The following is a 15,859-nucleotide window of genomic DNA, read 5'->3' on the forward strand; positions in this document are numbered from 1 at the left end:
AGAAGGAGCTGACAGGTAACAAGGCATCCCAAAATTTCTTATTGTATTCATCCAAATTTCTGCAACCCTCTCCATTAAGCTGATGCCACTGAGTCATGATATCCACTTCATGATATCCACTTCAAACGTGGTGGTCAGCCATGCCGCTCAAAACAACTGCTTAAACTCAACCCATGTCGCGGGGCTCTTCCCTGCAAAAGTAAATTAGTCCACCACTGGAGGGCATTACCCTTCAAGAAAGTGGCGGCTTTTCTGATTTTTGAGCTCTCAGTGAAGTTACCTCCGGTGTACGCAGCATCAAACTGTTGCAAATACGTCAAGGCTTTCAACCGGTTCTGCATCCCACTGAAAGTCTCAAACTTGATTGCTGCCCCACCTTCTTTGAAATCCTTTGGTGGCTGCAAGTATGGGGGCTGCATCATTCCAGGTACATTAGTTCCAGTTCCCATAGTGGAATTACCCATGCCAGGTCCCATACCAAACATCTGCGGGGGTCCCAACGAACCACCCAACATACCAGGCATCCCTGTCTGCATTCTGGGCTGCATCCCCATGTTGGCATACATTACATTTGCATTCCCGGGCTGCATCATGCCTCCCATCATAGGCTGTTGTACCAGCTGCATATTGGGATGGAATGGAGCATTTTGAGGGCCTAACATACCCATTCCTCCCATGTGCTATCCCACCATGGCCTAGAAAACTGATCCACTGCCAAAATAACCTGGTTGCATCACAAGCTGAGGGTAGGACTGCTGTCCTTGAAGCACATACCTAGGTGAATCCAGGAACATTCCCAAACTCATCCTCTAAAAACACAACATAGTGCAATTTCAATCTCACGATAGTCACTCATAAGATTGAAAACCATAAACTCCATCACGCATAGCAAGGACTAGCTTCTATGACATCCCCACTGACATCATCAACGCCCAACAGTGGGTGTAGACCATAGTATAAAAGTACAAATCCACACACCCACACATACTTGAGCATCCATTTATACAAAGTCTCCGTACTGAGTTTCTGTCAGCACTCCGGAGGGTAAGGGCAAACTCAGCCATGACGAAGCCTAGCACTAAAGGAGAAGGCTAATCAAAAAGTAGTCCAAAAAGGACTACTGTCCTTGAAGCACAGACTGAAAATTATTCCCACGCGAGGGATTTTGCTGGAAATTCGTGGGCTGCTGGGTGTTTCCCATCCCAGATCCATGCAAAGGCATCTCTAGTGGCTGTCCACTTAAAGATACATGCCTGTGAGTCTTCTTATGCTTCTTCTAAGCTGTCTTTTGGCTTCCAGGGAAAGCATTACTGCCAGGAGAAGCTTGCATAATCTCCATGAAAGTCTGTTGTAGATGTGACAGGGCTCCCATTGCACTTTGCATTCGCAGCTGAAAAAGGGCATTGGGATCAAGCTGCTCCGCTTCATTTGTATCGTCCTCCAAATCCTCAGTGGCATGCTCAGGAGAAACATGCTATCCCTCATCATTCTGTTCTTCTTCACTCTCACTGATGTTGTGCTCCTCCTCAAAGTTGTTTGCTTCCTGCTTGGAAATAGTTAATGATCTTTCTCGGTGTGACATCATGGCTGTAATACAGATGCAATAACCACTTCTCTCCACCCAAAGCTACCAGGGCCCACCTTCTGTAGAAAGAGAGTGTGGCCCAGCAACAGAACCACTGTAACCGGCCTTCAAAACGCCAAAGGGCAGAAAACCACAACTAACTGTGATTACACCGTCAATTACAGCCACTTAGCATCCATTTAAACACACCAGATCAGATAGCATAAAGGAAAATACAGGTGAGGCTAGAAAGCCCCTGCAATGATCACACAACGACACCAATTGGCCCCAAACACTTGGCGCCCCTTGCGGTATTTCTTTATTCTTCTTTCGTGAAAAGTAATAGTAAAATTACAACCAGGGCGCACCCTGAACTGTTCCCATTGGCTATCACTATTCACTGGCCCACACTAGGCACACACTGCATCAAACTGGCACACCGTGCATCCCAACTGCTAGAGCGAGGCATAGGCATTCTCTAACCTCATCAACTTGGGTTCACCCTCTGTAACTGGGTGATTGCAACAAACCCAGGAAATCCCCTAGAGAATTTCAAATAGAGAACTAGAACTAAATCCAACAGAGAAAAAGAAAGAGAAACTGGGCTGGAATTCCGGGATTGCGCACCCACAATACCGGCTGCAACCAAAAACCCCTCCTCCACACTAGAACACATTCTCGTGGTAGCCAGGTAGCCAGTACCCTGCCCAAGACTTCAAAACAGAAATTCGCAACAGGAAAACCCTAATTCGCAGCGACAGATCACTGGCTTCAGCTGCATGCAAGTACAAAACGTCAGCTACAAGGTCTGTATAGGCTGTACGGCCTGTCCGTACAGTCCGGAAGCTGATCGTACAACAGGAAACAGCAAAACGGTGCAGCAGATCCCTGTTCCAGTCCGTACACAAGTACCTGCAGCACAGTCTGTACGGACTGCCTGTCAGTCCATACAGCCTGTAAATCCTGCCGTTCAGTAGCAAATCAGCACTAGAAAGGGGTCCAATGATTCGCAGTTGATGCTCCCTGGCTTGGACTGCGTGCAACAGGACTGGAGAGCAAGGAAACAATGAAAAACAGCCGCAAGATAGCAACCAGCAGCCCGGAGGTCGTTTGGCGCAGCAAACAAGAGAGGAAGGAGCTGGCGAATTCCAAAACTGATCCCAGAACTGGACGCCAGCTGCCCTACTTGGAGGAAGATGCTAAAATTGGAGCTAGTAGGGTGCATGCCTAACACGTGGCACATTAATGCCCCTAACCCCCTGTACCAAGGAAACGTTGGTTTCCTATGGGCAACTTTAAAGGTTCTAACCCCACTAACCAATGACAAGCATTGGTACTGTCTAGGGGCAACCTTTTGATCCTTTTTAACCCCTCTTCCAACGTGAAACTTGGGAATCTATCTGAGGGCAAACTTCCTAGCTCCGTCACACCCCTCCGCGAGGTCAAAGTGATGCCATGCCTTGATTCTAACAGTTAGGTCTAGCCAGTGTTTCCAATTAGATGTTAATAGTTAGATGTTAATACTAGGGGCTTTCAGGAACTTACCGCTCCTCTAGGCCAGTCCCCCATGGCCAAACTGGTTACAAACTTAGTCATAGTTTACTTGCTTACAAAATTCACGTCCCCGTGACAGCAGTAATTGAGTGGCATGCAAGGCATGAAGGGAAAGATGTTGGAAAGGTCACCTCCCCATCTGTAAGCCCCCAAATGAGGAGAGCGTGGGGGAGGGAGACCTAGGACAGGATGTGCCCAACGAGAGATTACCTGGATGTGTGGATCTGGGACAGATCTGGAGCATTCATGGTTGGTGGGGTATCCCAAGGATGAAAGGCTGCATCAGGAGCAGCTCATGTGCAGGAAGATGGCGGGGACACAGTGTCTTGGATCAGGCCTGGCATGAGGCACTCAGTGGACTGCAGCAAAACCCTATGAAAGGCGCGATGACATCAGCAGTGTACGGAATTGTACGGCGCTGGAGAAGAGCCTGGCAGAGGACAGAACGAGCAGGACAAACAGGCGCTGACATGGGGCCTGGTAGAGCAGCAAATGGGGCTGCCAGTGGGCAGTGGCATGCCTTATATAGGCTGGGCCCTTGCCTAGATTGGAGGGCCAAAAGCCCTAGAAGTGTGGGCCAAAGGGCCCTAGTTTTGTGAGCCCTTATAGGGCTGTTTTGGGGCAGACTGGTCGGCCCAAACAGACGCCCATTTAGGGCTGGCTGGTCGGTTTTCTCAGCAGGCCTTAGGGCCTATAAAAGGAGAGGCTTGTGGCCTCATTTCATCATCCAACATCCAGCAGCAAAAGCAGGAGCAGACAGGAGCAGCCAGGAGCCACTCCCTTGGGCCTCACACTGGGGGTGAGGAGAGTTGAAGGTGAGCTGCAGACTGAGTTCCTAGAGGCTGGACCTTGGCTGTCTTCTAGGGCAGCAAGGTGTTGTGATCATCATACCTTCTGGAGCAGCCATTCACAAGCAAGTTGGAGCAGTGGAACAGGGACCTATGTGCTGCAGACAAAGCTTCGCAGGGGCTGCCCACCTAGGCTGATTCACTGGCAGTAAGGTGGAGAAGAACACACTGGACGGAAAGTCTACAGAAGCTCGAGGTGGAGCACGCGAACTCGAGTCTAGAGATAGCCGGCAAATAGGAGAAGGACCTTGTGGTTAGATCAGAGGACCACACCATTGGTGGGACTCTGGATCTATCTCTTTTGTATTGTGTCCATAGTTTTGGACGGAAATATATGAGTTTTGGTGTCTTCTATATCTGGCTGGTTCATTGTCTATTGATGAGTCTGCACATCTATATTATGCACATTAAGTAAAGAAGTTTGTGATTCCACACCCCACACCACACCGTGTGAGCTCCTGGGCATTACTATAAGTCTTCCGCTGTGCGTACCCTCTGTTGGGTCATTTTTTTTCTAACAGAAGAAGTTGGCGAGGAAACGAGTCGATGTGAGACGCACGTTGTGGAGGAGAAGAGCGACGGAGTGCAACGTAGGAGCTTGGTGGAGGCGACACATGAGGAGAAGCTCCGACGTAGGTTGAGGACTTATGTGGAGGCAATGCATGAGGGGAGGCTCGCATGCAGCATGAGGAGATGTGTGGCAACGCTGTGCCTGTAGGTGGAGGAACGCATGCAGCGAGGTAGTTTTCGTTAAATTTGGATAAGTTCTAGGTAGTTTGTGTTAGATATGGTAGTGTGATTAGACTCATGTGTGTTTTGTGTTGCAAGTCTGTGAAGCGTGGAAAGAAAAGGCCATGGAAAGAAAAGGACAGCTACATGCAAGTTTTGGAGATAAGCAAGAGAATAGGCATTGGTGGTGTCACGAGGACATGAATTTATGGGACTTTTGATTTGCGACTCCCGTAATTTACGAGTGATTGCCTTGAGCCTCTGGGGCGCGCGAGTCTGGCCACGTGCACGGGACTTGGGGAATTAAAATTCCAAGTGGACCCTTGGAAATTGTGAATGTGCACCCAGTTACTAGGCAATTAATTCCTTGGACCAAAGTGTGCAACAGAGGGCCAAAAGAGTGGTGCAATTAAAAATTGCTATTTTGGTCACGGGACTCTAAAATCAGCACAAGACACCTGTTTGGCATGCAAGAGGCCAAAAAGCAATCAAAAAAGTCGAAATTTACTTTGAGGGTTTCTGGACCACAGAAGAACAAAGAGAGGCAAGTCATAGGCTAGGAAAGTGCTCCAAGGCTATTCTTTCACATCGCCTTGCTGATTTTTGACTACCAAGGCAATCTGTGGGCTGTCGGTGGGCTGCCAGGGCTTCCAGAAGCTCAATTCCTTTTTGTGCCAAGAGCCTCCAAATCAGTTCGTTTTTGCTCCTTCCGGGCTGTCCAGGGGCTACTGCAGGCGCTGCGGGATGTTGTCTAGGTAAGCAAGAGCTTCTACAGGGATTTCAACCTGTTTTTGGTTGCTTTTGGGCTGTTGCTGCTGGTTTTGGAGCTTTCCAGGCTTGGGCGACCTCTTCTAAGTAGCTTTTGGGGCTGTGCCAAGGCAGATTCAACTATTCTTTGCAAGATCTAGGGTTTTCCAGCCCAAGTGACCTGATTTCTATAGATTTGGGGCAAAGGAAGGCTAGATTTTGCCTATTTTGTTGTTCCCCGACTGGTTGCTCGTTGGTTATTGCGTTTGAGATCGATTCCTCGCCAAGAAGGGTTGGTTTTTGCTATTGGGTAGTGGCCAGGAGGGCTACAAATAAGGCTGACTTGTTGAAAGTGCTTGGTGGATTGATTGCACCAGAGTTTGACTGTCTAGGGATTTTCTGCAGTTGTTCAGCCATGTCTGGCTGGTTGGGCACTAGGTTGTGCAGGTGCAAGAAGCGCACCGTCAGTTGATGCCTTTGGGGTTCTATTACACACTTGGTTGGCAGGGAGATTGCATGATTGCCTAGTGATTGGATGCCTATTCGCCATATAAGGTTGAGCACGGATTGCATGGTGTGCAGGATATTAGAAGTCTATGGGCAGTGGTTTGCCTATGGTGCAGCTTTCAGGAGACCTTGTAATCAGCCGCTTGGCTTTCTATGAATATTAAAGAAATACCGCAAGGGGCGCCAACGTTTGGGGCCAATCGGTGTCCCTGTTTCTGAGTAGGAGCGCTCTAGCTCCCTGTGATTAGGTTGTGGTGATTAATTGTTTTGCTATTTACTTTGTGCGCTATAGTTAAAATGGATCTCACCACCCATTAATTTGTGAAGGCTGGTTTCACGTGGTGAGGACCTCGACTTATCGGTACTTCCAGAAGTTATTACCCCTCTGCGTGTTGGGTTACGCCGTTTCAAGGCAGGAGAATGGATGCTAGACGGATTCAATGCTTGTGGAAGGCGACAATCTCTCCAAACACCTTGACTGCTATTTTCTTTGCTGCAGAAACGAATGCCAAGCGACCACATGTGGATGTATATATTGCCGAAGTACTAAATACTACTCCCAGATACTTTGAGCTCAACCCAGCTACTCTTTTTAGCACCAAGGCAAATGGTCCTATCGATGTTCCAAAGAAAAAAAATGGTCTTATAGATGTTACAAACAAGTGCATCAGTCGAGTGCATCCACTGAAAAAGTTTCATTCATTCGTCATCTTGGAAACGTGATGCTACACGACCTCACACAAGTAATAACGAAAATGCAATTCCTAAATATATTCTTATTGTAAACAGCCCAAAGGGATACGTATAGGCTAGAGCCAAATAGGTGCCCCATGAACGTTATGTTTTGGATGGAAATTGTACTCGTTTGCTCCGTTTGGATAGCTGTACTCGTTTGCTAATACGTATGATTATGTAGTTCTTTTATAATGAAGAAAGCCTCAGTTTTTTAAAAGCTCTTATCCCAATTTTCTTTAACAAAATAGCGACTGATTGTAACAAGTCCAATGGTGAATTTTGTTTTGGTTTGATTGGAGTGATTTTTTGAGACAATAGGAGCCAAAAAGAGGCTCCTATTACTGAGCACAAGATTCCATCCCAAGCACTCGACAATAGATCATTTAGTCATCATAAGAGCAGCAACAAAGGGAGTCAAGAATAAGAAGGGCTGTCTATAATTGTCACATGCACCCCTGCACTTGGGTGCAAAGTGACACACTGGCTACATCGACAAGTGCATAATAGTTCCCTGATATGAGATTTTGTCGTATGCTGTGACCCCTTTGTGAGCCCTTGTCCAGGAACAGTCAGGCACAAGCTACGTAAGTCAGTCTCTCAGCCTTAGGTAAAGTAAGAAGATCAGTCCTTGTTCACTGATACCCTCTGGAGAACCGTAGGATAGTGTTTCCGTCTTAGGTTTAGGGATAGGTTTAGGTCCAACCTGGGATAGGAGCCCTTCTGGGCCCCCTCAAGGTTGGAACAAGTGAAGAGAATGGCAAGGGAAGGGCTACTTTTATAGGCTAGGCTGCCATTTATGGGACCTAGGGCTGCCATTTATGGGGGCTAGAGCTGCCATTTATGGGGCCTAGGGCTGCCTTTAAGGGGCCAGCCAACCAGCCCCAAAAACCCTATAAATAGGGGGCCTCCAGGCCCTCTCAGTGCTCCCAGCACTTCAGCCTCCTACAGCTCCTCCTCAGCCCCCTCTGAACAGCCTGACACTCACCCCCAGTGGCCCTCTAACCAGCCTCAGCCTTTGGCATCAGTTCAGCCCTCTGGGAAGGTGTTCATGCAGCGCATCAGACGGGGAGTCGAGACAGCGAACGGAGTAAGGTTTGGGGTCTGTTTCAGCAGCTCTTTTCAGTTATCTCTTACAGCTTTACACAGCTAACTCTCAGCTCTATATTTCAGTCATCTCTCAGCTCTCTTATAGGATCTATCACTCCTAGCTCTCACTCTCTCACTCACACAGTAACCCTGCATTCCGATGGACAGCACAAGCCTCTCCCTTGCCTTGTGGAAGCATCCTACATCGTCAATGTGGACAGCATCAAGGTCTCGGTATTGGTCAGTGTTGCCTCTCAGGTCTTTGCGTCTGCTCTACGTGTGCACAGTGAGCTCTTCAGAAGCGCGTTCCGTGCTCTCTCGAGGAGTGTTCTTTGTATTTCTCAGTTCTCCAAGTATAAAGCAAATTCTCCCCTGATTGGGAAAGGGGGCCCTCAATGGGTACAAGGACCCAATCGGTTGTCGACTCTACTCTCTCTCTACCCTCATCTCCTTTCTCTCTCTATGGTGTGCAATGCTAATTCCTCGCTAAAGGTTTAGAGAAGGTCTTGATGTGAATTACACGATCAAATTACCGTTGCATGTTACATTGGTATCAGAGCTTCGGTCTGTATCCAGCTTGACTACCGCGAGTGTATGGTTGTATTGAGATCCGAGAAGGACATACAATGAAGCGCATGGAAGGGTCAGGAAAAGGACTCAACCTTGAAGACTTTGAAGAGGAGAAAGACTTACCGATAAGAATTTCTTCTGCCAAGTGCTCAAGAAGTGATGGCAAACCTTCTAGAGAAGAATCGGGTCCTCCTACAGCAACTCGAAGAGCATTCATCCCAGCTAGAAGAAAGCAGAAGACAACTGGATCAGACAAAACAACGTCTGGAGAAAAAAGAAGCAGAAAAGATGCTAGAAGAAAGAGGAACCACAGATTTTGAAAAACTGCTCTTATTGATGCGTGAGGAACGCAAAAATGAGAAGCCATTGTGATGCACAGAGCTCGCCCAGACAGAGAGGCAACAAAAGCTAGACCGATAGGCGATGCTTCTCCAACACAAACAGATGTTAACCGCTATGTAGGCAAGTTTGAGCGTAGCAGCCGTCACTGCCACAACTTCGTCATCGACAAAGGTACATCAGTTTGTAGCTCATTTTCCGTTAGCGCGTGAGAAAGTTCAAAGACAAAGTCCACCTCGTAGCCCCTCATCTTACGGGTAAGGCGGTGACCCAGTGGCAACATTGGGCTAGTAAGCATACCGACCCAACAACGTTTAAGACGAATTTTGTTTGGGCAACATTTGTGGCCAACCTCAAAGCCCATTTTCTCCCAATATATGCTTAACTTGGAGGATGAGTTTTCTCGTCTCTCGCAGAATGGTTTGCCTGTGTTGAGATACAGTAACAAGGTCATCACGCTAGCGCAGTAGTTAGGCGTGACAAAGAGCAGCAGTTGGGCGTGACAAAGAGCACCAAGATGAAGCAATTCTTCGAGGATTGGACACCAACATCCGTTATACCATTCGGAACTTCGATCGGCCGAATTACGAGCAGACACTGACTCTCGCACAAAATCAGGAGATGATGCTGAACGGGGGAAAGCCCAAGCAGGTCCAGAAAGATTCCAAAGCCCTGCAGCAGTCAAACACAACGGGTAAGGATCAGAAGAAGGACAACCAGTTCCAAAAGAAAGACGGCCAGGCTTCTCCTATGTCCTGGGTCTGGAAGAAATCGGTGAGAACCCGTTGGGTATCATACGGCTGTGTGACCTGATCTCGGCGTTGTATCCTGAGTGAAAGATCTCAAAGTCGGGTCATCTCATGAAGGAAAGCTACCAAGCACCGTTAGTCCGGTGCAAGTAGCTATGGGAGAGGACCGAAGCCGTCGCGGAAGAGGCAATGGTATCTCCCTCGAACGGCATAGTAGATAGGACATCTGAAAGCAAAATGCTCCTCCGACTCAACCTCATGTAGGTCACATAAGGTGCAAAGATGGTATACCTTTGCCCATCCGCTCTCAATGTGTAGTCGATGTGAAGAAACTCGAAACTGACTGAGTGATATCCAAAGCGAGTGCGGTACCCAAGATGACTCCAAATGAGAAGGCTAAAGCGGGCATTACGGGAGGCTATCTACAACCCACGACAAGCAGAAGTGGTACCACCAAGAACATCGCTGCTTTCATTGCCACCACATCGTTGGGCATGGCAAGAAGGATTGTCCGAAGTGGCTTGCCGAGAAGGCTGCGAAGGCGCCTACTTTGTCCTATGAGCTGGTCCTTATTGGCACACCTATGAAACTGGGAAATGAGAAAATTCCTATACAACATGTTTGTGCAAACAGTGACCCTCTATGGATGCCTACCTTGGGGCACCCAGGCTTTCCAGAGCTTATTGCAGAAGAATAGAAACATCACATTAGCTTTCTCATGGGAGCATAGTAGTCAAGGAGTTTCGAAACGGGTTTCGAGGTTTTGGAAACGCTTCGGAGCCATCCTGAAACGTTTGTAAAAATGTTTCGTGCATAATACGGTATTTAAATATATATACCTAGATAAGTCCAGGCACATGCCCAGACTCATCCTCTAAACACACAACATAGTGCAGTTTCAATCTCATGATAGTCACTCATAAGGTTGAAAACCATAAACTCCATCACGCATAGCAGGGACTAGCTACTATGACATCCCCACTGACGTCATCAGCGTCCAACAGTGGGTGTAGACCATAGTATAAACATATCCTCTCACACATACAAATCCACACCCCCACACATACTTGAGCATCTATTTATACAAAGTCTTCATACTGAGTTTCTGTCGGCATGCCGGAGGTGAAGGGTATTTAAATATATTTTTTGCCAAAAAATAATAATTATTTTTTATTATTACCACCAGAACTCCAATACTTGAAAAAAACTCATGAAACATAGTGCACAGACAATTGATTTTTCACTAAGAACTTGAAACTTGACACATATTACTAATTTCTAAATCAGAAAATAAACAACATATCATTGAAGATTCAAGAGTCAATGGTCATATTTAAGAATTGAAAAAGATACATGAATCATGATTCATGTCACATGACAAGAGGTTCAATCTTCAAAACTGAAATGATGCTAGGTACTCCGAGTTTTTAAGGTGCTCCGAAACACATGTTTTGGATTCCAAACATTTTGGGGGGGTTTACGATTTGGGGTTTTTTTAGGTGCTCCAAAACGCGAGAATGTTTCCGAAATGTTTCGTACGTTACGGGCCAACTATACATGGGAGAACTAGGGGCCAATGTATAGACACCCTATCCCATCCTACTGACTGAGACTGGTATGAGATTGGAAGCTTTATGTTAATACATCAACAAGCTTCAGCAGATGGATGCAACCAGGATACCACTCAAAGCAATAGAGGCTACAAAGACCATTGGAGGGCACAGATAGATCGATAGATAGATAGATATATTAACGTCTCTAAAAGGCCAAACGGCCTATGAGACTAAAACAGTTGATACATATGCTAGTGTTGTCTCATCAAAGAGAACAACAAAATAAATAAGCTGAAGGCTGAGAGCTACTAAAGGTACTTACAGTCAAAGGGACTGCAAGTGACCCAAAACTAATGAAATACCAAGCAAGTATTTACTAAAAGTACCAATTGATCAGCATAGGCAGAAAGCTAATCAATAAAAAGGTTGCACTCTTCTTATGTCAAAAATCCCAATCATGGGCAGCTCTAGGATCTCATAACTCGGTGCCACATGTTTCCGGTGTTTGGCAATGATGGCAAGGATCCGATGAAGATATGGGTGCCGGGCACGGGGTCTTGGGGGCCTGGGCCTCCGTGACCTGGATATGGCGATGGCTCAGTCCAAAATCACACCACTAGAGTGTGGCAATCTGCCTGTGTGAGATAAGGTGGTGGTGGCGCCAGGGGTTTCTGATGGCGGGGAGGGCATAAAACTAGCTGAGGTGCTGGCAGTGAAGAAGTCTCTAAGTATACTTTGCCTGGGTGGGGCTGGTCTCGGTTGTATGTCTCCCAACAAAGTCTCTTTATGTCGCTTGAGCTCTGATAAAAACAAACCCAAGCATTTTTTATCTTCGTACTCCATCACCCTACGGAGTGGGCCAAATCCCTTTCTGAATAGACAGTGGTATCTTCCTCGGATTTCATAATATACCGTGCATCTACATACGTAATGCTCCTCTGTCTCCTCCTCCTACTGGCATAACTTACATATCCGATCCTGAGGGGCTGTGTGGGTGTATCTCCCTGTCTCTATTCTCAACTGATGTGATGAGGTTCGAATTTGGCCAATAATACTACGTAGCCCGTGAGATAGGTGTGTGTCCATGTATGCTGGCCTGGCTATAAGTTCATCTGGAGATAAATGAAGAAAATGGCTCTGGTAGTGTGCCATCTTCTTCCCTAAAGGCTCATGTGGTCTAGTCCAGGTTCTCTCAGTCTCCAACTTGACAATATCAGCTCTAATGATCTTGTTTCGGTCATGGCGAGACAGGTCTAGCTTGGGACAATCCAAACTGTATTGAAAGGGTGGGAGTGCATCCATTGTCAACTCATGCTCTGCAAACCATCTCTGTAGCTGAGCATACCAGCACCATGTTTGACCCTCCTCCACTAGCTGCCTGGATGATATCATAGCCAACCGTGCATATCTGGAGCCAGGTAGATCCCACAATCTATGTATGCAAGTTACTGCCTGGAACAGAGCCTCAGTCACTAGTGGAGCAGCTGCTAATTCAGCTCGTATTATCGGATGTGGTACAGATGACTTGCTCCGGATCATGCGGGCAATCAATGTCACTAATGGCCTTTCCAATCTCCTCCACTCAGTTGCACCCCCTACACTGGGGCCCCATATAGCTGCACCATAAAATAGTGTGGGCACCACCAATGTCTCAAAACAACCATAATTTTGTGCGTGGCTCTTGGAACTGTACATGTGCACACTGTCTCTGTAGTGCTCCAAAGCTGCATAGCCTCTATCCAATCTGGCATCAATCCAACGTGCACAGAGAGGGGGGAAATGGATGGAGTTATGGGGCATACAGCTGCTGATATCCCTAGAGATATGGGGGAAATCAGAAATTTGAAATGCTACAGAAACTATGGCAAGACCCAGGTGCAAAAATGCAGTCCTACAAACAGGAAATCAATCAGATGGACGATATGAAATGCAACAATACCTCAGGGAGGATATATCAATGTTCAAAAGGCATAATCTGCAAACTAAGGACCAGCTCCCATGACCTAGAGGTGGAAAGGGGCAGGCAGGCAACACCCAGGATCCCAAGATATGTAAGAATCTGCAAAATCTGTCCCACAGGGGAGATAGAAAATGAGCAGCATGTGCTCATGTGCTCCTACAGTGTTGAGTGTATGTGCACGTCAGGGAAAAGCACTGACAACCTAAAAACTCTTTGCACAGATAGGGATATGACTTCTAAGTCCCAACAGTCGGAGGTATTTGAGACATTCAAAAGAAAACAAATTACCTCATCTTGGAAGAGGGTTGAATTACCTGCCAATCTGGCTGAACAGAAGCCACAGCAGGTGCTAGCTTGCTGGTCAATTTGCGCTTCAGACCCTCAATCTCTGAAGGAAAAAATCCCAGTATCAGTTCAAGTGCTTGCACATGCACTCCATAGATGCAACCTTGGAAAACTGTTCTGCTCAAAGAAAACAAACTTTACTAACCGTCTTCACCAGGCTTCAAGCGTCCACCAGGCAGCTTGCAGAATGTATTTCCTATCTGTAGCATAAGTACATGGGGATGATTATGCTCCTGTACCTGCATCATGCAATGAAAAGATCAATGCAAGAAGCATTTTCATGACTTGTAGTTTTATTTTTTGCTCATTAAAGAGACGATACTAAAATACAAATGAGGTGGTAGACAAAGCAGCATCCCTAACACGAGCATAATCAATGGGGAGCCTCGTAAACCAACTAACCAACAGGGGAAGTGGCTGACATCGTCTACTTCAACGTAAAACAAAATTTATAATCATTACGTTCCGGAACAACAAAGATATGAATGTTAATTATGCATGTAGTACTGCCAAAGAAAAAATACAAAAGTACGTCGTCAAAGTGTTATAGCGACGTCTAGCTATTTCAAGCCTTGAAGCGTAGTTGATTTTCCCATGCGCCTTTCACTTCATGTTCTAATGCTGCTATTTTGTTCCCAACACCACGGGCTAGCAAGATTATATATCAAATGCAACCTCAGGGAGGGATGAAAGGTGGAAATAAGCATTAGTATGGAAACGACGATGTCTCTTCTCGTATTAAGTTTAACTAATTTCTTCGTCTAAAATATCGGTATCCAAATAAGTTTTCTGCGCATAAAAGAACTTCGCATCCTCGCGATCGTAGCCGTTCAGTAGCTTACAGACGACTGAATTCCACCGGGCAAATTTCTTGATTGTTATTCATCGGACCGAATTCCAAAGGAAGAAATAAGTCGTTACAAGAATTACTGACCAGCAGAATTCCTTCTACGCACTTTCTCATTCCTTCCTTCATATAACTGTAGAACACGACAAAGACCACTCGTCATGTTCATCGTATATCCAACACAACACGTCATGTTGCAATATTCACTCGCATGTGAAATGACAGCCCTAGCGTGAGACCTCGGGTACAGCCAAAGTAATTGGTAGCTTAAGAGTAAAAGTGTGTACTTTTGTTTCATACGGGCGAGGCGATCGGCCACAGATGTGTCTTTCTCCATCTTGACATCCTTGGTACCAAAACTATAGTTGGAAAGGGCGTACACGTTCACGACGGGCCCCGAAAGCATTGTCATGGAGCCGTTACGAAAATTTCCGAGGCAAGGAAAGGTCTAGGAAGCTTGCAACATCTGCGGGGGCCGAGCTCTCGACAGAATATGGTCGTGTTTTTCTCCAACCGTGATTTCTTTTCAGCATCAAAACTTCTGTGAATCACCGACGTAGCTGTGAGCCAATCTTTCACTCAGAGATGGACGGACTGTTAAAAGAAGCCTCCCACTGCTCCGTGAGCTTGTGTTTGCAGGAAGAGCAGTGCACAGACATCAAAACTGCACTTTCTAGAATGATCAACCAACATCAACAACAATTCAGAGATTGAAGAGTTGCTTCTTTGAGGTAATCGTCGTGGAGATAAAGAAAACATTCGGCGTCCCTGAACTTGTCTTTCCAGATTTGAGCTCAATCCAAAGCTCAAATTCGATTGGAAGAAGCTTCAAGAAGACACTGTCTCCTCTCTAGAACTTTACAGCTTAGTGCAAATTCCATGGAATTTTGCATATTTGAAACGTGTGAGGAGGAAAACCTTAAGAACAAGGTAGATTAGTTTACAAATAGGGCCCAAGGGGGTTATTAATTAATTTATGGGGCCGCAACTGGTAATTAACCTAAGGTCCTAAGGCATATGTCTCTTCGGTGTCTGTGGCTTCTTTGAGACTCTTCCAAATCGAGAAACTTCTCTCCCTACCTTATAACAGGAAGGGGAGGTGGTAGAGTAGAGGCAGGGGAACTGTGAAGCCTTCCTGGAGGTGGTAGAGTAGAGGCAAGGGAACTCTGAAGCCCTCCCAATACAAGGAGGAAGAATGGAAGGAGGGAAAGAGAGGAGAGGGAAGGAGGAAGCACGGAGTGGCGGAGTGGGAAGAAGGAAGGAGGAGGGAGAGGAGGAGGAGGAGTGGGGAGAAAGAGAGAGCGAAGGAGGGGGGAAGGATGACATCGGGAGAGAGCAAAGGTTAAATCCTACAATGGAGGAGGACAGTGGAGGAGGAGAAGTGGGGAGGGAGTGAAGGAGGACAGCGAGAGAAGAAAGCCGCACAGAATAATAAGTTAATTGGCCAATAGATTAGCTTAATCGAGAATGAGGGGGGGCGTGAGCAATTAATTATTAGAAATGGACCAAGGAGCAATTAGTCATTATAAGGTGCGTTAGTGATTCAAGTTTTTTTTTTAATCTCACGGGTGTAATGGCCAGGCTTGGTGGTAGAACGTGTGTGTGAGTGTGGTCTGGGTGTGTGTTCGTTGACCACCCGCCAAGCTCCCTATGGCCACTGATCTAGGCAATCTATCCTAGTTAGGGACCCGATGAGGTTAGAGTGATGTGAGGGGAAAAAAATTAA

At 46.5% G+C, this 15,859-nt stretch overlaps 1 protein-coding gene and 1 pseudogene across 1 annotated transcript in view; both read right to left on the reverse strand.

Moving 5' to 3' along the window:
- The window catches only part of LOC147905603 (pre-mRNA cleavage factor Im 25 kDa subunit 2-like), a 55,176-nt gene extending 40,131 nt beyond the window's left edge, over positions 1–15,045 (reverse strand). The window contains exons 1-4 of the mRNA XM_087380855.1: positions 14,421–15,045; positions 14,221–14,266; positions 13,432–13,525; positions 13,256–13,329 (exon numbers count right to left, since the gene is read on the reverse strand). Coding sequence (XP_087236981.1) covers positions 13,256–13,329; positions 13,432–13,525; positions 14,221–14,266; positions 14,421–14,545 — 339 coding nt within the window. The 5' untranslated portion in view covers positions 14,546–15,045. The remainder of the gene's footprint in view (positions 1–13,255; positions 13,330–13,431; positions 13,526–14,220; positions 14,267–14,420) is intronic.
- On the reverse strand, positions 2,230–13,234 carry LOC147905605 (uncharacterized; annotated as a pseudogene).
- Positions 15,046–15,859: the final 814 nt, after the last annotated feature.

Source organism: Dipteris shenzhenensis, chromosome 1, assembly GCF_047967505.1.
Source record: "Dipteris shenzhenensis isolate YYH24624 ecotype China chromosome 1, Dip_SZ_1.0, whole genome shotgun sequence".
Taxonomy (NCBI): domain Eukaryota; kingdom Viridiplantae; phylum Streptophyta; class Polypodiopsida; order Gleicheniales; family Dipteridaceae; genus Dipteris; species Dipteris shenzhenensis.